Source organism: Fundulus heteroclitus, chromosome 4 (genome assembly GCF_011125445.2).
Source record: "Fundulus heteroclitus isolate FHET01 chromosome 4, MU-UCD_Fhet_4.1, whole genome shotgun sequence".
Lineage (NCBI taxonomy): Eukaryota > Metazoa > Chordata > Actinopteri > Cyprinodontiformes > Fundulidae > Fundulus > Fundulus heteroclitus.
Window position 1 is genome coordinate 24,270,703 of NC_046364.1, and position 24,176 is coordinate 24,294,878.

A 24,176-nucleotide genomic window follows, 5' to 3' on the forward strand; every position below is an offset into this window, starting at 1 on the left:
CCTACCAGCTGTAGCCAATCACGATCCCCAGAGAGAATTTAGGAGGTGTTGATCTTGACCAGTTAACAGGCATTCTAGAACTTTCAGCATTACCTTGTTAAAATGCCAGTATGTATAGTTCTGATCCTTTAAGATAAAGTGTGAAAGAAATGTACACCTGTGCATCAAACTTGTATGTTGCACAGCACCCTGGAGAACTAGGATCCCAATGACAATAATTTACAAGAACAGTTTAGTTTATACAAACATCTGATCAGTATTGTACATAGTACAGCAAAGCTCTGTTTATCTGCTCATCAAAACCAATTTAAAAGTGTACATCAAGAGGTGTGAAAGTTGGTCAAATCCCTAATGTACGTTATCTTTGATGACTATAAGTGAAAATGCTGCAGATGGCAAAATTTAAGAGACACAATGTGGGAGTACACTTGTCGAAAAGAGCACCATAAAAAATAAAACATTTTACTTGTGAATGTTAAACAATTTTATAAAGTTTGTGTTTTAAAATAAACATCTACGTATCCAATTGAGACAAGGGAGCAAAAATCGCCACAGATCCTCACAGAGCAAGCAGAACTGGTAAAGTTTGGCATGTGTTAAACATTTAACTATAGGACATTAATTTATTATTTGAAAGATAAATAGGCTTTGACACTTGCTCAATATATGACCCAACCCCTGCCCCAAAGATAGATTCACAGAATATTCCTTACCTCAGTGTCACTGACACACATGTCAAGACCGTTGCAGCCAGATGTTGGAGGCTTATGTCGGACAGCAATAGATCTAGTGTTGTTGTTCTTGTAGGTGGTCGTTTCGCTTCCATCATCTCTTTTTTCCGTACGTCTTCGTGAAAAAGGTATATTTACTTACAGCAGAACTGATACAGTAGACCAGAGCATTTTTATTGTGTGATAGAGAATAAAATGCTTACTGTTGCGTTTCATTAGGGACAATAAACAAGGACGTGTCATTATTGCCTGGAGTTAAAACATATACAGTTTTGAAGGCAACATGGAAAAAAAAGTTATAAGAAAGAGAAATAGTGAGAGAGAGAGAGAGAGAGAGAGAGAGAGAGAGAGAGAGAGAGAGAGAGAGAGATACCTGATGAAGTATTATTGTCATCATTCGGATGATCTCCTGGAAGTCCATTAACATGATGGGAATCATTGTGGCTACAATTTTGCTGGTTTTCTATGTTTGCAGTGCAGAGTATTACGCAAAAAGATATCCACCACTTCAACCTTTGAGATGAAGATACCTGGTATTAATAAAAAAGAAACTATACCGGTTTCACAAACACTAACATCCCAGTTACAACATTGACATCAAAATTGTCCAAAACGTTTTTTTACACTTAAAGGTGCATAGCCATGTTTTTTTACTTTTATTTATTTATACATCAGTAGCTCACTCTGGTTGCATACAAAGTTTTTATGAAAGATTATCACGCCTGCAGGCATTTCAGTTGACATTTTAGTGTTTAATGCTTTGTTTCTGCTGTGTTAGTAAATAAAGAGTAGATAAAGGGCTGCAGAAGTCCAAGCCATTTACCATTTTACCATATAAAACAGTAATGCGCATTTGCGCACGCACACACACACACACACGCACACACACAGGCACGTGTGTCATTTATTTATAAAGCACTTTAAAAACAAAAGTGTCATGTACATAAGAACTAAAAGGAAGATAAAAATAAAAAAAAGCTATTTGCAGTAAAATAAAAGGTTGACGGTATAAGCAATAATATCAGCAACAAAAGGCAAACAAGAAACAAATGCTGATCTAATGGTCATGCACTTTGAAATTAAAATCCTGTTTAAAAAGGTGTGTTTTTAAAAGAGAGTTTAAATTACATAAAGTTCCAGTAGACCTCACAGAAAGAGGGATGCTGTTCCAGAGCCTTGGACCAGTTATAAACTGAAAAATAACCCAAAAAAATAGAGTTATAAAAAAAATCTCCTGTAACATGTTTTGATTGTCTTATGGAACAAAGATTAAACTATTGGGTCAGAAGGGGTATGATTAACTGCGATGGACTGGCGACCTGTCCAGGGTGTACCCAGCCTCTTGCCCATTGACAGCTGGAGATAGACACCAGAACCCCTCGCGACCCCACAAGGGACAAGCGTCTAAGAAGATGGATGGATGGATGGAGGGGTATGATTAAAATAATCAAGGTAAAGCATCAAAAGCCAAAAGAATCAAGGTAAAGCATCAAAAGCCAATAACACCGAACCGACTGTCAAGGATAATGGGGTGTACTCATGTTTTGAAGCTGTGCTCCTGTGAGTGATATGTGCAATGAAGTGGATTGATTATTAGAGAAGGACTTCGCTAGATTCATCAGAACCACCTTACATCAAAAGCCAGAAGGATGAAATACATTGCGCATGTTCTAATATAAAGATGATGGCAACCCACACCAAATCTGGCAATTAACTAAATAAATAAATACGCCACTAACATATTTATTCAGGATATTAGTTGTAAAAGAGCTTCACAATAGTTTAGGTATTAGTTTAGATCTGTTAGTAGCGCCCATCTAACCAGCTACACTCTGGGATCTGGATATAAAGATTATAGCAACCTACCTCCTCATGTTGTAGAATTCTTAATGATTTTCATCAAAAAATATGGAGCTAATCTGAGGTGACAGCACAAACAAAAAGTGGTACAGAGTGCAGGTAAAACTAAGCAGCTCTGTAGGAAGGAAAACGTGTACTGTATGTCATTTTCATTTTATGAGAAAAGAGGAAGCAGACAGAGACATTCTGCTGTGGATTCTCTGTTGTTCCTCATTACTGTTCTACAGTTCTCCTGTCCTGTTGCTTTCTTCCTGGCTCATGTGTTTTTCCATTTACTGTAAGTTTTCCAATTCATTATCAGATTTTTGCATTGGTAGAAGTCAATATACATAGTATCTGAAATTTGCTTCTAGCTGAACACAGACCAGCTTTAACTGAGCATTTCCCATGAGGCATTTCTCAAAATGCTTATTCTGATGGTTTTACCTAACAAAGATTAAGTCTACATTTACAGTTAGCACAGAAATCAGCAAACTTAAAATTTTATCATATATTTTTTTCTCCTTCACACTATTACAACAAACGTTTTTTAATTTTTTTTAATAGCTTACATATGTTTTGAATTATGTTTTTTTGGGGGGAAAAATAGTCTTGTACAGAGATTTGCTTTTATTTTATGATCTTGTCTCATCTAAGAGTCACAAAACTATTTTCTTAGTTAAAAGCATTAATGAGTCATTACTGAGGACAGTAAGAAGGGTAGCCCTGATAAGCAAAGACAGGTTTAATGACATTAGACAGATAATGTGTTTTATATAGATAAGGTAGAAAACAAAGGGCAAGGGTCTTTTCCTTGATAATGCAAACTGAACTGTAAAATACACCCTTGTATTATATGTAATCTTGGGTAAATTTACAGCGGCGAACCACCCGTCAGAGAAACCAAAACTATTCCTCATCCTTTATCTATAGAACATTTGACATACAGAACCGTTTTTTCTTCAATACCAGACATTTATGGATCTAATTTTCTGCTACTTGTTTTTCAAAGGTTATTACCTCTAATAGACTAGCACCATCTATATTTGTTTTTTTTTTACTCTGTATGTTAGTAATGAAACTTTATAAAAGTATTTCAATATGTTAATAAGACATACAACTTTAATTCCACAAGCCTTAACGTTTCAGAATTCAACCCCAGCTGTTTCTGATCCTCTTAAGCATTGTAGTTTAGTTAATGGTATTTATTTTGCATAGATAATTGCTTTAAAATAGAAGTTATTCTTAGTAAATGAGTGTGTTTTTTTTTTTACTAATAAATAGCAATTTATTTACTCTCTGATCACAACCCTAAACCTACAAACGGCTGACTTATTTGTTAAAAACAGACCAAAAGTGACAGCTCTCAAGTCAGTAATACTGTCAGGATTAAAAACCATTAATGATAAAATATTACAGGTACAAACAACAAACACCTTGATACCATCACTGAAGGATATACAGTGTTATTTAATACAAAATGTATAATGTGACAGCTTTTCTGTATAGTAGTGAATCTGTAAGTACCTGAATCCAAGCACCAGTGGGACGATTCACAACGGGAGTTTTCCAACACCTTACCAGACACTGTCTCTGTGCTGCTCTTGTGTCTTTCCCTTCCAACAACTGATCTTGGCCTGATGTATTATAAGAACCGTAAAGTTCTAATAGATTTTTCCAAAGGAGTGACTTACCTCTGGTACCTTTGCAGTTATAACTGTTTTGCTGAGCCTTCTCTTTGTCCTTGTACCTGTCCTGGCTCCAGTCTCTCCTATTGAGTCCCCCCTAGGGGGTCAGGGGGTATTTCTTACTTGTAGCTTCTGTAGTTTGATTGGTGCCCTCTTGCAATTAATTGATTAGTTAAATTGTATAAAACATGTAACAAGTATGTCTTGACAATTTGCAAAGAGTCTTTAATGATTGCAAGTAGGCCAAATGAAAAGAGCAGAATGTCTCTCTTGTCATTTTCTTGGCAGAGGACTTGGACAACATGGGCCCTCTGTCTTCCAGAGATCACTTTCTTTTTAAATAGATTTGGAAATAAACACAGAATAGTTATTTTTCCTCAAAATTCTGCACAGCAACCATAACCATAACCTTCAGACAGTTAAAGAGACATAAATGAACTGAGAGAACCAGTAGCAATGGTACATTTATTTCAGCAGTGCGTGAATACAAGAAAGTTGGTTTATGTTTACCACAATTTCACCATGTGCTGGGCAAATGTGTTGTTTATTAATGTTCTCCCATTCAATGATAAATCCAAAATCTGCAGACATAAGATAAACTTCACAGAATTTATTTTACAGGTAAACCTAATATTTTCTCAACAATAAACAACACAAAACAGCCTTAAAAGTCTGCCAGTCTCTTTATTTATTTATTTTTTTTGTAAGTTGTGTATCTAGTCCATAGAATACAATGTTGTTATTTATTTATTCTTTACTAAAGCTGAAATATGCAGCTTATTTGCTTATGTCTTCTTTGTTATTTCAATCTTCATATTTGTCATGATTTATGTCTCACTTTCAAACAAAGCCAAAAAGTAAGAATCTTAAATTTGCACAATGGTAAAGCAGGAGGGAGACGAAAAAGGAATGGAGATATAAATCAACACTAGATTTGTTGCTCTTAAGTTGTTAGACATGTTATATATTTCCTTGCAGTTCTAACTGATCTTATTTACTCATTATTAATGACCAGTGCATCGAGTCCGTCTTTCCCCATGCAAACAGTGGTATGCAGTTTGGAGGGGACCCTGCAGCTGAACGTTAACAAATACTTTCACTGCTCCTTTTACTTTAAATTTCATTGTAAAATGTGGAATACGCTTATTGTCTGTGGAGACCCGCATGTATTTAAACTACAAAATAATGTGCATAGCTTGAAGTTGTTTTGGTCCCTAAACCTATCCAATCAGTTCTCATTGGAATCCCTCAGTTCAGGGCAAGTTTGGCTTCAATCAGCCCCAAATAAGAAAAATTGTATTGTGAATTTTTTTTAAGCATGTTGACAAAAATAACTCCTGATTAGGATTTTTTTTATATTATGGCTACACAGATTTCTATTTGTGCCAAATAATGATGTTTTTTATTCATTCATTTTGATGGTTTTGGATATTTTTGTGTCTTTATACATTGGTCACATTAGGGTATTGTCTAGAATGCTTGCTTCAATTGCACATTGTTTTCATCCACTACAAGATCTAAAATATCCTTATTTTACAAATACCAAACATATTTTGGGTATGATGCTGGTTGTGTTCAAAGTCTAGTGCTGTGGGTTGCAGAGCTTGGCTTGAAAGATGCCACTTTGGTCTTTTTTATAGACAGGACAAAGTAAATGAAGATGAAGAAACCTGCAAAAAGAAAAAGAACATTTAGGTGACAGTTTAGGTTATGTACAGGAGGTAAGAATTGTACAACTGAAACAAAGGCCCCATCTATTTTGATTCCAGCTATGTTTTAGACATAATGTTTTATCTCTGTTTATGAACAAACCTGCATCAAAACTGTCTGCCAGATTACGGTCAAAAATACAATATGTGGTAACTGTACATTTATCTTGTAGTTATTATTATGGCATTGTTTTGTATAGTTTTTTTTTTTTATCAAAGTCTTTTCTCCCACTAAAATCGTTGAGGACAGAATCACAAATGAAGGACAGTAAAATCTTAATTCTGAAAAATATTCATGTTACAGTGGAAAGGTCATAACAAAACCAACACCTGTTGCATTTAAAAACACACAACACTGTTTTACATGAATGTGTTTGAAAAGAAAGTAAGGTCAAGATATCATTGTATACTCCTTGTTTTTTCCCCAAGCAGTATGTTTAGATATTGGAATACCACAAGACAGTAAAGACGATTATGTTGCAGTAAACTGATCAGACCTTGCAGAGAGTTGAGCACGCAGAAAAGGTAAATGCCCGGAGTGGTCAGGTGGCCAAATGAGAAGAAGATCAGGCCCCAGGTGAGGCCCAACAGAACCATCAGTGCCAGTAGGGTGAAAATTTCTCTCTTAGCTTTGTTTTTCTTACTTGCCGCCATCTGGTTTGACAAAAATGAAAGAAAGAATACACTGCAGGTTAATGTTTATCCCAAAAGAATAGAGACCCAAGCAGAGCATAGATATTACGAAGCCTTTGTGATGTAACTTTGAATTCAAACCCAATTACAATGCACGCTAAAAGCTGGCAAGCAGGGTTAATACGATGTTACATGCTGTTCAGGGCCGTAGACAAATAATGCAATTCTATGCACATTACGGAATATCTGGGAAGATAGCAACAATGCAAACAATTAATTAATCATGCAAGGTAAATGTGACCTACGTCAGAACTTATTCGGCAAATGTGTTTCTATGTTCCATTTTTTGCTTTAGCTCTTTTTCAGAAAAGCTATAAACCACCTCAAACAAAACTGAGGAAGTTATTTCAAATTCTGCGTTTCAGTCAACTTTTCTAAACAACAGTTCAAAATGCTAAAAAAAACGTTGATGGAAACATGGCTAATGTTACTGTAGATACTGTAGCTGCTGTCTAATCTCGACTAGGGCAACAAAACAACTCGAGCTGGCTCCATCTATTAGAACTGTGAAGATGTGTTAAGTTATACTATCTCTTACATACAAAATCTTAATGTTAACATATTTAAGAAAAATGTAAAAAAAAAAACACGAGTTTTTAAAAATACAAGAATTATACCCAATTAGAACGTAATCATACCTGTTTGCTAAAGTTGCCACCCATTAGCCATTTAGCTATCCCTCCAAACACAAAAACATTAAAGATGAACACCATGCTGAACAGTCCCAGTGTGGTCCCCATCTTCACTTTGTCATTGGTTATATAGCATCTGCACCGAAAGGAAGCACATCCAGCAAATTATCACTACATGCAAGTGAAATAAAATCCAAAACAAAGAGACAAAGGGACAGAGAAGAATCTAAGGCAAAATTCTGTTATATTTTAGCAAAGAAAAAAACAGTATATTTTATCTATTTGCACACATCTATTTAAATGTTGCAAAATATACAGGCTCAGGGTTACATGTAATTTAGGAAGTAGTCAAGATTGTGTGTCTTTCTGTGTTTTTCTTACACTGCTGTCGAATCAGGTCTAGATGAATCCAGAGGGGTACGACCATACATGTTTTTGTTGCTGATCACCACCACTGATACGATGACTGCTGGAAGACCTGAAAACCAAAAACGGCTTCTGTAACTTCATGCTGTACACATGATTCTGATGAATCCTCTCACTCACCCCATCCCACAACACTGAGTTTGAGCAGGTATCTCCTGACATAGATGTTGAAGACTTTGACCAGGAGAAGATAGAGATGTAAGCCCTCCAAGGCCATCCAGGTGAAAGAGGCCAACAGAGAGTAGTGAAGTAGAACAGCCACATAAAGACAAAGCTCAGTGGAGGACATTGCTGCCACTGCCTGGCTGGGGAGGAAGTGTATGTTGAGAAGGATGAGAGAAAGTGCGAGGCTGATGTGGATCTTCTTGGAATCATCCCCTCTGAGTTTTCTGTGACACACAAAAGATGTGGTCTGTTATAAAAATGTCTTTTAATCATATTCTGTGGCGTAGATAATTGCAGGCCTTACTTTTTGTTCATCTTGTTAGCATTCAAGCTAAATTTAGAAATTGTTTGCGGACTGGTCATTGTTCATTATCTTGGCTCTGATAACTGTAAGTAGCTACATAGATGACAGATAGATCAGGGTTCTCCTCAGATGAAATAATAAGGGCACAGTTCCGCTATACTGATTTTCAAATCTATGGTGTTTTTTTCCTACATTCCCCGAGCATTTTCCACAAATTTATCAACATTCCCGTGCGTCCCTTTTCACAGGCGGCATTGTTTTCCCGCAAAATCTCAAAGTACTGTCATCTTGCGATATTTTAGCATGAGACTTTCTTCTCATTGGTCAGTTGTTCTGTGACGCGTTCAGATTAAGCACTGTTATTGCTGGAAATCTGACCACAGGCAAACCTTTAAAGAGCCATTTTCGCGGGTGATTTTCATTAACAACTTCTTTATTCCTATTCCTGTTCATCGAGGTGAGATGAATCATGACAAAACGCAAGCGCTGCATGGAGCCCGATGATCAGAGGGAGATCTCTGCATTTTTTTGTTGCGTCACTGGCGGTGACCCCCACCCGTGCAGCTGAGGAGGAGCGGCCCGAAAAAAAGTGCCAACGTAGGGGCGCTGCAGTGGAGGTTCGTCTGGAGAGGGGGGTAACTAAGATTTCTCTTTGTAGTTATGATTACTTTGAAGTAGCAAACACCCTGTGATGTTAGATTACATGATATAGAAAGTGGTTTAGGACAGAGCTGGTGGGACTGGTCACCCCATATGGGTATGTTTGAGTAAGAAGAAACAGAGCAGCAATAATAGTAATACTAGTAGTAGTAGTTTATTAGGCTACGCCATATGATGGTAAACATTATCTATTTGCTTGCAAATGTTACCTTTCTACTAGTAAATGTACATATTTTTAGCAATAAACAACATTTCATTTGAACTTGGTGTTGGATATTTTGTTGTGTGTCTTAGGTTGTATATTTAAGAGTGGACTCAAAGCTTAAGTTGCTGGAAATACATAATTTGTACTTTAAACAATGAAAATGCGAGAGTTGTTTGGGGCCAGTGACACACAGATGGACAGTTCTCTCTTCCTCCGCATGTTAGATGTGCTTCCCATACACTCAGTTTGATGTAATGATGTCGACAACTGGCTGTCATCCAATAGTGACTCAAAGCTTGTGAACCAGAGTGCAACGGGGATCTGTGCTGCTCTTTAGACTAAGGCAAACCATTCTACTGTGGCCTCTGAGATGGTGGATGAAACATGTGGGGAAAAAACTGATTGTGCCTTCATCAACAAGGTGGAATTCCTACCACAATGTACAGTCCCATATCTCTGACATCCAAGTGAACGATCTGAATATGCTTTGCACTAGTCTGGACATCAGAGCCCCGACAGCACACGGACAGCTTTTCCTAAAGGAGTATTGCAGTGTTTTGAAAATACTGACAGTGGCATTGGACACGTTGCAAGGGGAAAACAACTGTTATTATGGTCTTTTACCAACCCTTGAGACCCTCATGTCCAGGATGCTGGCACTTCAAAATGGACCATTGAGTATGACAGCAGACCTTCCCAGTGCGACTGTGCAGGTAATTTTTAATACCTGATATGATATTTTAATTTAATAAATGCAGTATTCCTCCCATGATAGTAGTGCGTCTGAAAACTGGGCTTGTGTCTTCTATAATTTTCTCCTAGGCCATCAAGACATGATTTGAACCAATATTAGAGAACAGGGATGCTCTATTGGCTGTCCTGACTTTGCCGAAGTTTAAAGTCCAATGGATTGGTGAGGAGGAGAGGAGGGAAGCGGCATGAGCACTTCTCTTCGCAGAGTGTTGCACTCTACTCCATGATGCAGAGCCAGAAGAGAATACCAGAGAGGAGCAGGAGCAGCAACAGTGAGAAGGACTTTTTCTCCTTTGCTGAGGAGGACACAATGTCCTTTAGCGCAGACTCAGGGGTACTAATAGTTAAACAGTTTCTCCCAACTGAAAGCTGTATTCATGAAATACAACACTGCCACACCATCTAGTGTTCTGGTGGGAAGTCTGCTAAGCCTGGGAAGTCTAGTGCTTACCCCCAGAAGAAAAAGTCACTTAGATGACCGTTTTGAAAGACTACTGCTGGTGAGATATAATCACACATTCTGTGCTAATGTGGTATTGGTTGCGTTACAGATGTTTCACCAGTCCCAACTATTCCTAAAAGCCTGTTGTCCCTCTGCCATTATGCACTTTTAGGAAGACCAGTATATTCAGTTAAAGTCATACTATGCAACATTTTTCAGTTAATTAATGTGTTCCATACCGTTTTGGATGATTAAATGAGTATTTTCAGGTCGAACAAAGGTTTTCTCGGCCGCCCTGGTGGTCTGTAGGGGAAATACCGTACTTGGAGCCCTCAGCCCGCACCCACAGGCTCAGAAGTCTCGTGCATCGCGAGAGTCGGTCTTGCTTTACGGCGAGAACTGCTACACGCCCCCAGTTAAAGGCATGCTCGTTGCTAGCGCAGTGACGATATTTGTGCAGTTATCATGGCAGAACCAGCGAGAAAACAGCAAAAGCCCATGTCGGAGAAGACAAGAAAGAGGAAAAGGGCTCTGGACAGAGAGAGGAGTCGTACACGGGTGAACATCGGGCAAGCTTTTTCCGAATGGCGAGAGCTAAAAGAAAAAGAAGGCTGCAAGGCTGGCGCAGACCTCGCATTTCTGCTGATGCGATTGTAAGTAACATTGGAATGGTTTCTCTCTCTCTCTGTGCATGTTCATACTTTCACTGTTAGTCATTGTTTGTACTGCCGATTTTCAACTTTTCGTTGCGTTTGCCTGTCTGCTAAGCTCAAAACAACCGCGCCTGGCTTGACGGAGAAACCAGGAGAACAGCTGAGCATCTTTACGACAGTGCACTTTTACTTTCGCCCTCTGGGTGGAGCCTCGCTGGAAAATCAACCCCGGTTGCATAGTATACCTTTAACACAGTATTTTAAGTTAAACGCAGAATATTTTTGTTATTGTGTTTTCTGCTGGTTGAGGCATGCTTAATTTGGAGATGTATGCCATTTTGACATTTTTATTAAGTTGTGCAAGGACAAATGTTTTCTTGCCATGAGCTCTGTTTCAAGTTTGTTTATAATAAAGAACACAAAATAGATACTTTACTCCATAGTAGAACTTTATATAGGCCTTCGCATTTAGAAACGTAAAGAGGTGTATCTGCGCAGTCAAGCAACATAAAAGTAACAAGTTACTTTTCTTAAATGATAACAAAGTAAAGTAACTAATTACTTTTATGAGAAGTAAAGGGTAATGGACAAAAGTTACTTTTGAAAAGCAACTTCCCCAATACTGAGTAAGAGTCACGGCTTTGCAAAAGACATTGTAAAAAGCAGTGCTGTTTTCGCTTTACATTTCTTCTTGTTCTTGTCGTTTTCTCATTGTCAGCTCCCATTGCTCAGAAACAGACACTGGTATCCTATTTTTTCTGTAAACCGTGCGCCACCGTGTGACTATTCCTTTTAATCAATATTGTAACTGGGCCTTCTGGGTTTGTCAGTGGCACTGCATAAGGTGGAAGGAGACTGGACTCAGAGCGGACTTCTGGGTTGCTGCATGTCTCAGTAGGACACTTCTGTACAAAACACCAGGCAGCTTACTGTGCTACAGCAGTCCTTATGGGACATTTAACCACCATGTGTAAAATAGGAAAACAGATTTCTTCTACACAGCAATGATGAAGCCGATCTTTATTTATGCTGTTCTAGTAATAAATAGAGCACATTAAATATATCATATCACTGATGTTCCAACAATAACCAACCCTAAATGTCATGACTTATTTTTACATTTGTTAAAGAATGATAACAGTGGGGAAAAGGGACCTCCAGAAACCTTCAGCACTGTGTTCAGGGCTACCAGCAGTGCTGCAACGTCTGCTTATTATCAGCGACTTTGGGCTTGTTCATTTATACTGTTTACAAGGTGGAGGTACAATAATAGAGCTGGATGCTTGCTTCTCCCTCAATAACACCGGAGTGGCTTCTTGACTCACCCTTAATGTTTCTTCTAATGGCTGTGGTCTGAGCACAGAGGGATATAATATTCTTCTCATAAGCTTTCACTGCAGTTTAAAAGTTAAAAATTAAAAGTAATGTATCCTGAACTAAAACAGAAATCTCCTCAAATGTGCAGCGTTGCGCACGTAAGCCATGCATCATATGTGTATGTGTGTAGCACAGATGTGTGACACAGACTGACGCCACATCTACATGCACTGCAAAAACTGAGCTAAAAATAAGTAAAATGTTCTTAAAATTAGTGTATTTTTCCTTGATTTGAGCAGGTAAACAAGATGATCTGCCAATAGAATAAGATTTTTGCACTTGAAATAGGGACCATTCATCTCCATCATCTTATTTCAAGTGCAGTATATCTAATTATCTTATTTTAGGGATCAAAATACTCATTCCATTGGCAGATAATCTTATTCATCTGCTCAAATTTATGACAAACACACTATTTTTGAGAACATTTTACTTATGTTTAGATCCGTTTTTGCAGTGTGAAGACAAGCTAAGCACAGAAAAGTTTGAGTGTAATGATGAAACCGCCTGAAGCTGAACAAGCCGTAATGGGCGTTGTAATGTGGGTGTCAGTAACTGCAGCAAAGGAAGTAAAGATAATCAGATTGCATGTGCGGGGTAATTTTGGAAGAACAACAAGAGGGAGAATTGCAACTGCTATCACTGTATGAAAATAAGCCTACTGACAATGAGGTGGAACTTCTCCTCAGGGCTACACTGGACTACAAAACCAGGAAAGCACAAAACAATGTAGACTTGGAGTCCTGCAAGTCAAAATACAGCCACATGTTGCTTCCATTTTTGGAGCAGTACCCAAAGGATGGTACTAACAAGAATTTCCGTTACAGGTTTCTGTAATAATAAAAGCCCTGGTCACAGCAAAAAATATATAAAAAAAAAAAAACGCAGGATTGGCCAAGAATGAGTGGTGCTGTTGTTTTTCAAACTTTGTGAGGAGATCTTGGGTGGGTCCCAAGCCAGGTGCTGCATTATTGGTGGGATCGAGACCTAAGGCCACCCTCGAACAGTTTATCATTGTCCATGCTGAAGTCTCCAGAATCCAACGCTTTGTTGTGATATAGCTTAGAAAATTTGCCTTGAGAATTGTGAGACTCAATGCGCACTCAAGTTACTTTGGTTTGTGATTGTACAGTGTTTCCTGCTGTAAGAAATAAAGACCTGATGTTTTGCAAAAACGTTATTTTTTTTTCCTTTAGCACAGCCAGTGTTACAAAAAGCACTCGAATAATATAAAAATACAGAATGCAATTTGAACAGTTATGGAGGAGCCAACAACCCCACATATAAAAGAACGTAAAAATAACACTGTTAAAAATAGTATATATATATTTTTAAACTTGGGGCAATCCATTTTAAGAGTCAAGATATAAGATGTTTCTCTTTGCACTCTTTTACCCTCTGCCTCATTGCAGCCATTGACAACATTATTACACTGTGTGGGTGGTTGTAAGTCCTTTTCAAACTGTATGGTTCCCATAAGAATATTCCTCCACAGTAGAGGTGTGCGATACCAGGAATTTTTAATCGATCCGATACCAAGTAAATACAGGGGCAGTATCGCCAATATCGATCCGATACCGATACTTTTAGCATTTAAGCTTGATGTATCATGAAACTGTTGACCTTTCGGGTTTTGTGATTTTTATTTTATTATTACAATTAAATAATAATAATAATAATGTTATGTTCAGTGTTTTTTTTCCCTAATTCACCTCTTATATCTTTCAATCCTTATGTAATTTTGTCTGTGTTTTGTGCACCTGCCTGTTGCTTTAATCCTATAATTTTCCCCGTCGTGGGACAAATAAAGGATTAGCTAAAGTTATCTTAAATAACACTTTTTAATAGGCTATATGTACTGGGTTCTTTCAAGGTCTTAATTACATTTTCTTTGTGGGCTCCAGTAACATATGATAGATAATATCTACTTTGAAAATTAACATAAACTGCTGCTGAAGATGACCACTCTTATCTACCTGGATGTTCTCTGGAGGACTGAAACGCCTCAGTCAGTGACGTCAGTCTGTGGTTCTGGGTATGTCGAGGCAGTGAGAGAAGTTTGCTCTGTCGTTCGACATTTTCTTGCTCATGGTTTTTTACATGCTTAGATACATTTGTTGTGTTTCCACTGAATTTAACCGGCTTTTTACAAAACATACAGCTTGATTTAATTTAAGGTATTAAAATATAGCCAAACGGGGCTTATTTCTCTCTTCAAGTTTTTCCGCTCTGGCGGTCTCTCTGTGTCTTAACAGGAGCCGCGTGCTGCGGTTGTTTGTGTGTGTTGAGTGGAGAGAGCAGAGTGGGCAGGCCAGGCTGAGCCTGCGTGCTGATCGGCTGGCGCCGCTGAGCCATGTACGAGAGGGGAGGGGGAGCAGCAGCCAGCAGAGTGCCGTGACACAGAAAGGAAGACTTTGGTGAATCTGCTGCAGTCAGCGCGCGTGGGAGAGAATAAAACGGATTGACCCTGTTAAAAGAATATCAATACCCGCGTTGGTATCGATAGTATCGATCCTAGAATCGATCCGCCCACCTCTACTCCACAGCCTCCTTTCTGGCTTCACAGTACTTGTGAAGGACAAATACAGAATAAATGACATAGGGCAGGTTGTCCAGGTTTAAGTCCAATGGCTTTCTGAGCGTAGCAAATCTGACCTTGAGCCAACAAAAGTGCTTTCTATAACCATGCAGGCTTTGCACAGATAAAGTCCAAAGTACTGCTCCTGAGGTGTGGAGCCACCATTAGAGAACTCCTTCTTTAGATAGGGTAAAAGCAGGTATACCAGTATTTCTTCTTGGATCACCAAGAATAAATATTGGTATAGCCTCTTCATCCTCCACAATCACTTTTCTTAGAGATAGAATCTTACCACTTTTCAAGGACACATTCGCCTGGGAGTTTGCAAATACAAGTGCATCATGCACACTTCCTGCCCATTTGATAAGCACATCCATAAACCTGTATTGGTAATCACAGACAGCCTGTATATTTAATGATTTTTTTACCCTTCCAATTTATGTAGTCCATAGAGTTATGAGATGGCTGTTTTATGTAAATGTGTGTCACATCTACTGCTCCTAAACACTGTGGCATGCTGTAGGCATGGTGGAAGCCCCCGACTAAATGCTCAACCTCGGGCTTCATGTAGGGCAAGTTGATGTACTTTGGTCCAAGATGTACAGTGATGGCATGGCTTGTTTACCTAATAACAGCATTTACTGTTTGTCGCGACACTCCGAGAGCATTGTGTAGCCGGTTATGTGTATAGGGATGTTTTTACGGAGGCACTGCGGGGTAGGGGTGGGGGGGTTGGGGAGAGACTTAAACTTAAACTTATCCAGTCAGAGCTGATTTCAGTTGTACTCGGTTTCACAGCTGCTTTGTTGTGAAGGGACTCCCGAACCGACAAAGAAGCTTGTAGTATACACCCAAATCCAGCTTCGTATGGACGGGGTCTGAGTGACAGCCGTTAGTCAGCAGCTAGCCTTAGGTTCCTCAAATCTTCTTATTTATCTTTAGTTTAACGACTGCGGAGCTAAGATTTTTGTGTGCGAAATGTTAGGTTGCAAAGATAATGTTTTGGTTAGCTGTGCACACCGCTGCTGAATTTGAAGGGGAAAACAATAAATAATATATGAGCTAGAAATAAAATGCAAATATGGTAGAAAGTTAATGTGGACAGGGAGAAGAATACAGAACCTGTCTGTGATGAAGAGCAAAACGGCGATGATCAGGGCAGTAAGTGAAATACCACAGCCAATGTAGGTGATGTAGGACAGGACCTCCTGGTCTTTAGCTGACAGGTCTGCAGACACCTGTGGAGAATTTACAACATTACATACCAATGTAAGTTTAGTGAGGCCTTATTAGCACCAGTAAGCTAGATTCAAATATTTGTATAAATATCTTTAAAAAGTGGGTTTCTGAGAAGAAAAATAAAACCTTTACAGGAATTCCTGAGTTACTCTCAATATACATTTCAGGTACATAAAAAAAGTTATATATTTTTGATCCTCATTCAAGAAAGTGGAAGTCATACAGATTCATCACAGATGGAGTGAAATAATTCAAGCCTTGACTTCTTGTAATTTGAATAATAATGGTTTACAGATAATGGAAACCTAAAATTCAATCTCTCAGAAGAATAGAATATTACATACAATATTTTAAACAATTATTTCAGGGTTCTTTAAAGTATGTTAAATTTTTGTGCAATCAATGCATGATTGAGATTTTATTTGGAATTAATTGCCACATCATTGCAGCGTGGCATGGAAGCAATTAGCCTGAGGTTCTGCTGAGATGTAATTAAGGGCCCGGGTTGCTCTATCACCAGCCTTCAGGTTATCTGCCAAGCCATCAAGCGAAATCCAATAACAAAAAATAAAAAAAATTGTGTTCACTTCACGAAGAGTGGACTGAGGCAAAAGTAAGGGCATCAAGAGCCAAGTGACTATACACAGAACAATACTACACATGGGCTACAAATGTAGCATTCCTTATGTCAAACCTCACCTGAACCAAAGACAACATCAGTATCTTACCTGGGCTAAAAAGACCATGACCATTTCTCAGTGGTCTAAGTTCTCTTTTCAAATGAAAATAAAGTTTGCATTTCATCTGGGAGTCAAGGTCCCAGAATTTGAAGGGAGAGTGGAAAGAAATCCATGTTGTTTGAAATCCAAAGTGAAGTTTCCACAGTTTTGATGATTTGGGGTGCCAGGTAATCTGCTGGCTCTAGTCCATTTGATTTTCTGAAGTCTCCAGTCAACGCAGACATCTATCAGGAAACTCTAGAGCACGTCATGTTTCCTTCTGTATGAAGATGCTGATTTAATTTTCAAGTAGGACTTGGTTTCGGCCCACACTGCCAAATGTACCACAAGCTGACTCAATGACCATGGTGGCACTGTGCATGACTGGCCAGCAAACTGGTCTGACCAGAACCCCATAAAGAATCTGTGGCGTAATGTCAACAGGAACATGGGAGACACCAGATCCAACAATGTAGATGTGCTGAAGGCTCAAAGCAACTTGGGTTTCTATTCCACCTCAGCAGAACCACAGGCTGAGTAGCTCATTGCAACACCACATCGATGCAGTAATTCATGCAAAAAGTTCAAACATTTTTTAAAATCTCCTTGATTTTAATGATTTATAATAATATTTTCGTTTTCTGGGACTCTGAATGTTAGGTTTTCCTTCTCATATTATCAAAATTACAAGAAGTAATTCCTCAAAAAACAAACTTATTAATCAATCACATAATATGAATGCCATTAAATTGGCCTCTGGTAATAAAATAAAAAATCTTGGTGTTATTTTTGACCCATATTAAACAGGTTTCCAGGGTAATATTGCCAAAATTATAAATATTCTGTCCAGGAATGATGCTGAAAAACTAGTTCATGCATCTGTTACTTCAAGGCTAGACTATTGTAATTATTTACAATCAGGAAGTCCACAAAATGCAGTTTGAAGCGTTCAGCGGATCCAAAATGCTGCTGCAAGAGTTCTGATGATCAACAAGAGGGATTACCACATATGTTCCAATAAGAGCACTTCACTCTCAGACTGCAGGTCTGCTGGTGGTTCCTAGAGTCTCTAAAAGTAGAATGGGAGGCAGATCCTTTAGCCATCAGGCTCCTCTCCTGTGGAACCAACTCCCAGTTTTGGTCTGTGAGGCAGACACCCTGTCTACTTTTAAGACTAAGCTTAAAACTTTCCTTATTGACAAAGCTTATAGTTAGAGTGGCTTAGATTACCCTGAGCTATCTCTGTAGTTATGCTGCAATAGGCTTAGGCTACTGGAGGACATCAGGGTCTATTTTCTCACGCTGCTGAGTTCTTTAAATGTTCTCCAATCAGCAGTACTTGTTGTTATTTAAAATTTTAACTTTATGTTCGCTGTCATTTTCTCTTCATAGTAGGTACACCTGGTCTGGCGTTCTGTTTGCTGTGACATCATCCAGGGAAGCCAGATTATCCGCTATTACCATATAACGTAGAAGTGATTTGTGGATCAGTGTGTGCTTCTGTGCTTTTTGTGCCTCTGCTCTGTTTTCTTTAACCCCCAGTCGGTCGAGGCAGATGACCGTTCTCACTGAGCCTGGTTCTGGTTCTTCTGGAGGTTTTTCCTTCCCGTTAAAGGAGAGTTTTCCTCTCTACTGTCGCTTCATGCATGCTCAGTATGAGGGATTGCTGCAAAGCCATGGACAATGCAGACGAGTATCCCTGTGGCTCTACACTCTTTCATGAAGAGTGTATGGTGCTTGTTAAGACTTGATGCTGGGTTTCCTTAGATAGGAAACATTTTGACCAATCTGTATCATTTGATTGCATTTGACTAAGGAAAGTGCCTTGAGATGACATTTATCATGAGTTGGCGCCATATAAATAAAATTTAAATTAATTAAAGGCTCAAAATATTTTGCTCTGTGTGAAATGAATCTTTTGTGAGTTTCACTTTCTGAGATGAGTTCAAACAAACAGTAAACCTTTTGAAAATGTTTGAGCTGTATCTATTGTGTGCAACATAAAGAATGTACAGTTAAATAGCTATTTATTTAGACATGTTTAAAATTATATTGTATTGTGAAGGTAAAATCATTTAGAATTCTTAAAATCAAAACATTTTTAAGAAGCCAATATAGCTTAATTTTACATATTTCATTGTCTAGTATTTCTCCCAGCTTCCTGCTAAATAGGTCTTAACAGCTGCAGGAAGGCACCACAATTAGGGTTTACTGCGCATGTGTAAACTTTATTCTGGGTAAACTCTACCTGCTCTAAACTTCTCAATTCCTTGGCTCCAAGCTAAGCCACTTGATCTGTTTAGGCTTCATTTATTACTGAATTTTAGTTTGAATTTTTCCTGTGAATTTTAAATGCATCTAAATTTTTTAATCAAATAAATAATACATTTCAAAGATCATAATGTGGCCATGGTGTTAAGTTTGCAACTTGTTTTTATAACGTTTGAAATGTCTGTTTTTAATGCCCATTATAAAAGCCATAGCAATGTCTTGTCGTCTTCCTCTGCATTTTAAAATGTGAACATTATAATGTATTTGTTTGATTCATTCAAAATCAGACTAATTGGAACATTTAACATGGGAGAAAAGGTTTCTTTTAATGCTCCACGATATGCTAGGAAATGGCTGGAGGGTGTTAGTGAAAGAAATCAAACAATGACTGTCAGTTAACAAGTGGATAAAATGTGTTTTGAATCCTGGTTGCTTGAGTCCTTTGGCTGCTCCCTTGCCACAGCAAGTTATTACAACTGGATGCCCCTTCTGACAGAACCAGGATTTGATCCTGACCCCCCCCCCCCCCCCACCCCCCAGCAAAGATGTGAACTGAAGCATCTATACAACCACTGAAGGACATAGTGGTCTGATACAAGTTTTCTGATCCTATTTAGATAAAGGGAAAAAATCCACAATGAAGTCAAAGTTCTGCACCTAAGGCTATTAAAAAAATGTATTGCTGAACTTGTTGTCCATGGAGCATGTATGTTAACCTCTGACCTCAATGGTTCAAGTTATTCTGTTGTAACAGATAAAACCCAGAAAAAAATAAAATGCTGGTCCTGGAATTCTCTAACAGGCAGTCTACCTAATATACGAGCCAGACACGGTATTGCACTTAAAAGATTAATAAAAACATAAAACAAACACATGTTGAAGGCAGCCATATATCCTGGAAAGAGCAGAAGACAGACTGAGGGGTGAGCTGGAGACAAGATCCACGAGTAGAACTTGGGTCATACATAGGGATGACAGGCAGATCCAAAGGGCTAGTAGATATGGTGTCAAAAAAACAGTCCAGGTCATGTCGGGAAATCAGACAGGTGGAGAGGTGTCCAAGTAAGGACAAGGTGAGACAGGAAAATCCAGAGACAAAAAAAAAAAAAACTTGGTCAGAAAAAACAGGCAATGCAGGCAAATGCTGGACAAACTACTCACAAAAACACTTTCACAAATGTGCCAGGGAATGACTTGGGAAGACCAGTACATAAAGTTGGCAGCACAGGTGGGAGAGATGAAGGTAATTGTGCTGTCACAGGTGCAGCTACTCCCGCTAATGAGTGGAGTAAAGCGTTGCAGAGCAGAGGGTTGCAACCAGCCAATAGGCCCAAAAACAACAGATCATGTGGTGAAATAAGAAAGAAAGGGCAGAATCATAACAGGTCCTACCATCAGAACACCAAAGTATGTGAGATGATTACAGGAACAGGTAACGTGGCTCTGACTCTGACGCTGTGTCTCACAGCCATCGGTACTGAATCCTGGTAACACAGAGAGACAGGGATGCCTGAATTTTACTTTAGATCTTTTTATGTTACTGAGCATGATCATCAAGATATTTTGGATTCTCACTTTTCTCTTTGATGTTTAGGAATACACATAAAGGTGTAAGGACTTCCTAAGGACACAGCAACATTTAAGGTTTTGAAATCTAATCTGTCATTCTGTTCATCTGTGAATGTAAACCCACAGAGCTTACTGATTTATGCAAAAGAAAACTAAAATCAGAGTTACATTTCTGCCCGTAGTAATATTAATGGTTAAGCTGACTGGTTCCTGAAGTCCTGAAAATCTCTTGCCACGCACGCTCAGGCCGATGATTCTGCGGTCAGACAATTCATCTGAGCGTTCCAGAGCAATCTGTAAAACAAAATACTTGCAGCTGAATTTCAAAAAATGACGTGGTTTAGCACCTTTATTTATGGTTTAGCTACCACTTAATTATAACTGACAATTCTGCGTGAAAAAGGCTGTCTTACTACCTCAATTTCAGCAGTTATTAATACAAACCATACTACAATATAATGTATACTGTTAAAGCACCACGTTATTAACATTATTTACAAGAAAATTATTTGTTGCAATTATGCAACTTAAGACTGAAAAGTTGTAGTTACCGATGTCTTTTTTCACTGGAAACTGATTTGTTTACATCTTAAATAATATAGGAAACAAAGGTGAAAACTTTGAGCAATTAGTTTTGCAACATCATATTAAAGCACTGTTTTCTTTGACAAAATCTATTAAGTATCATTATTTTTATTGACATTTTTTACAATGACCAACCAGTGTGCAACATATGATATGATAGAACTTGTCTGTTTTTTTTTTTATTTAAAACATTTACAACGTCACACACAATGCCCTGTTTTAAAAGTGTGAATAAGTTTGAATAATGATCCCATAATAGAACTTGAAATATGTATAGCTATGATATTTTTACACCTAGGATAAGTCTTTTTTAAAAACACTTCAGTTTAAATTATGTAGCAAGACTGTGGTTAACCACAACTTTCCCAGATCTGAATAGTACAGGTAAACTACAGTACAGCTGTTCAAAGATGACTTAAGAATAAGTGCAGAGTGATGGTAATATCATGGAAGGTGTAGTCTCTGACCTTTTTAGGTAGCTGCATCATGCTGAACACAATTGTGTTATTCGGTCCAGCATCCAGCTCACTTGGTAGGTGAACGCTCACTGCACTATTTGGCACATTACCAGTCATTACCTACAAAGGTCATACAAAAATGAAATTGTGTGCTATTTCTGTACATGCAGCACCTACATCTTCCATAAAGATCCTTTAAAATAATATGTAGTAGAATATGTAATATCCTGTTACATATTGCTTGTAATAGAATATATGCAAACAAGTAAAGCCTGATTCTAAATGCTTAGGATCAAACCTGCACAGTGATTTGAAAAATTATTTGAACCCTGAACTGATCCCCAGTTTTTGCCATAATTAAATATTTAATATCATCAAACAAATCTTAATATCAGATAAACATAACCTGAGTAAATAAAAGAAGCAGTTTTTTTAAAGTTCATTTATTTAGATAAAAAAATATCTATACCTTACATTTGATAAAGAAAAACATTAAATTACCCCCTCCTTAACCTACTAATAGTTATGGCAACCTTGTTGGTGATATTTGGCATTAGGCATTTTAAATATGCGGCAAAAAAGAGAGAAATATGCTGCTAAATACTCCATGGTGAGGATTTGGATCTCTGCTAACCAAACCCCATTGGACAGTTATTGAGCATTAACAGCCTGTTTAGGGTCCTACCACAGGTTCTAAATTGGGTTCAAGTCAAGACCTTGACTATGCCGCTCCAAAAAGTTCTGCATTGTTGGACCTGTTGATGTGCTTTAGGTCATTGTTCTTTTTTTAACCTAAGTGCATTGGAGCTTCAGGTCATGAACTGATGACCAGACATTCTGTTTTAGAGAATCAGTTGAACAAAGTCATTTTGAAAAATGGAAGCCTTCCTAGAACATCACACAACAGTGCAATGTTTTTTGTTTTTTTTTGTACAAAAAAAAATGCTACAGTAGTTTAATTCCAGGTAACAAAATTCTTTGCAACCTTCCAAGTATTTCAATTTCCTTCCCACGGGTCCACATAATATTCGACCATAAGTCTTGTGGATCATCAAAATGTTCTGGGTAAATATGAGAAGGGTCTTTGCATTATTTTTGGCGAGCAGTGGTTTTGCCACAGTTATTAAAACAAACCATAGTAAAATATAATGGATACTGTTACAGCACCAAGTTATAAACATTATTTACAACAAAAGAATTTGTTGCAATTATACAAGTTAAGATTGAAAAGTTGTAGTTACCAATGTCTTTTTTCACTGGCAAATACTTGATTTGAACTGATTTAAATATGAGAAGGGCCTTTTTATTATTTTTGGCGAGCAGTGGTTTTGCCATAGACTCTCCTATGGATGGCATTGTTATCCAGTTTCTAATTTATAGCTGAATTATTAAACACTGGTCTTCAGTGAAGCAAATGAGGTCATCAGTGCTTTTTGTGCTATTCCAGATTTTTTTGTGTTCTCTGGGATGACTGACAGATGTACTGTTGAAGAAAAGTTATGGCCGGCTGGATGAAACTACAAAACATTTCACTGATCATTTAGTGATGCAGATTTTACTTCTTGAAAGCAATTATCTAAGACACACACATATACACACACATATATATATACATATACATATATACATATATATACATATACATATATATACATATATATATATACACATATATATATACATATATACATATATATATACATATATACATATATATATATACACATATATATATACATATATACATATATATATATACACATATATATATACATATATATATATATATATATATATATATATATATATATATATATATATACACATACATACATATATATATACATACATATATATACACACAACATACGGTGTGGGGATAATGATGTGTCCCTTGTATCCTCTCACCGTCTTTCATCTTCAAGATAGTTATAAAGCAAATTTCTCTTACCATACACATTTAGATACAGATGTGATGGACCCTGCTCAGATAAGTGGGTATAGAAAATGCATGGATGTATAGATAAAGCTGGTTACAATAGGTTTTGGTCAGTTGGAGTTTCAAAACGTCCACATAACATAGCCTCTTTAATTTCACTAACTGGTACAGTAACTTTCCAATGGGTAAATGTTCTCTGCTCTCATCCATGTATTTCTCACTTCAATATTAAACCTTCTGTCAGAATTTCCCAGCTTTTGTTTTCAGTTTTTTGCTGACATGTCATTTTTTGAGTTTAAGTTTTATTTTGCAAAATATGTATATTTGTTTCATTTATCCAAACTCCATCATTTCCATTAGTCTTGTGGTTTATTTGGAGGCAGCTAAGGAACAGTTAATACATTCTAAAACTATAATTTTACTACTATTCAATAACATAAAAAATGTCGTTACCTCATTGTCAGTGGCAGAAATTTTAACACCTTTGTAGTCAGTGGGTTTGTAGAGAAAAGTCATAATGTTGTCCTTACGAATGGTTTTC

General features: G+C 37.6%; 1 protein-coding gene across 1 annotated transcript; it reads right to left on the minus strand.

Moving 5' to 3' along the window:
• Positions 1 to 4,762: 4,762 nt before the first annotated feature.
• On the minus strand, positions 4,763 to 24,154 carry LOC118562946 (adhesion G-protein coupled receptor G6-like). The gene is made up of 11 exons (XM_036136285.1): positions 24,089 to 24,154; positions 21,706 to 21,816; positions 20,822 to 20,947; positions 20,660 to 20,705; positions 20,477 to 20,568; positions 15,978 to 16,093; positions 7,839 to 8,107; positions 7,674 to 7,770; positions 7,299 to 7,428; positions 6,465 to 6,621; positions 4,763 to 5,928 (listed from the first exon to the last, which is right to left on the minus strand). The coding sequence occupies exons 1-11, from the start codon at positions 24,149 to 24,151 to the stop codon at positions 5,834 to 5,836; spliced, it is 1,302 nt and encodes a 433-aa protein (XP_035992178.1). The 5' UTR covers positions 24,152 to 24,154; the 3' UTR covers positions 4,763 to 5,833.
• Positions 24,155 to 24,176: the final 22 nt, after the last annotated feature.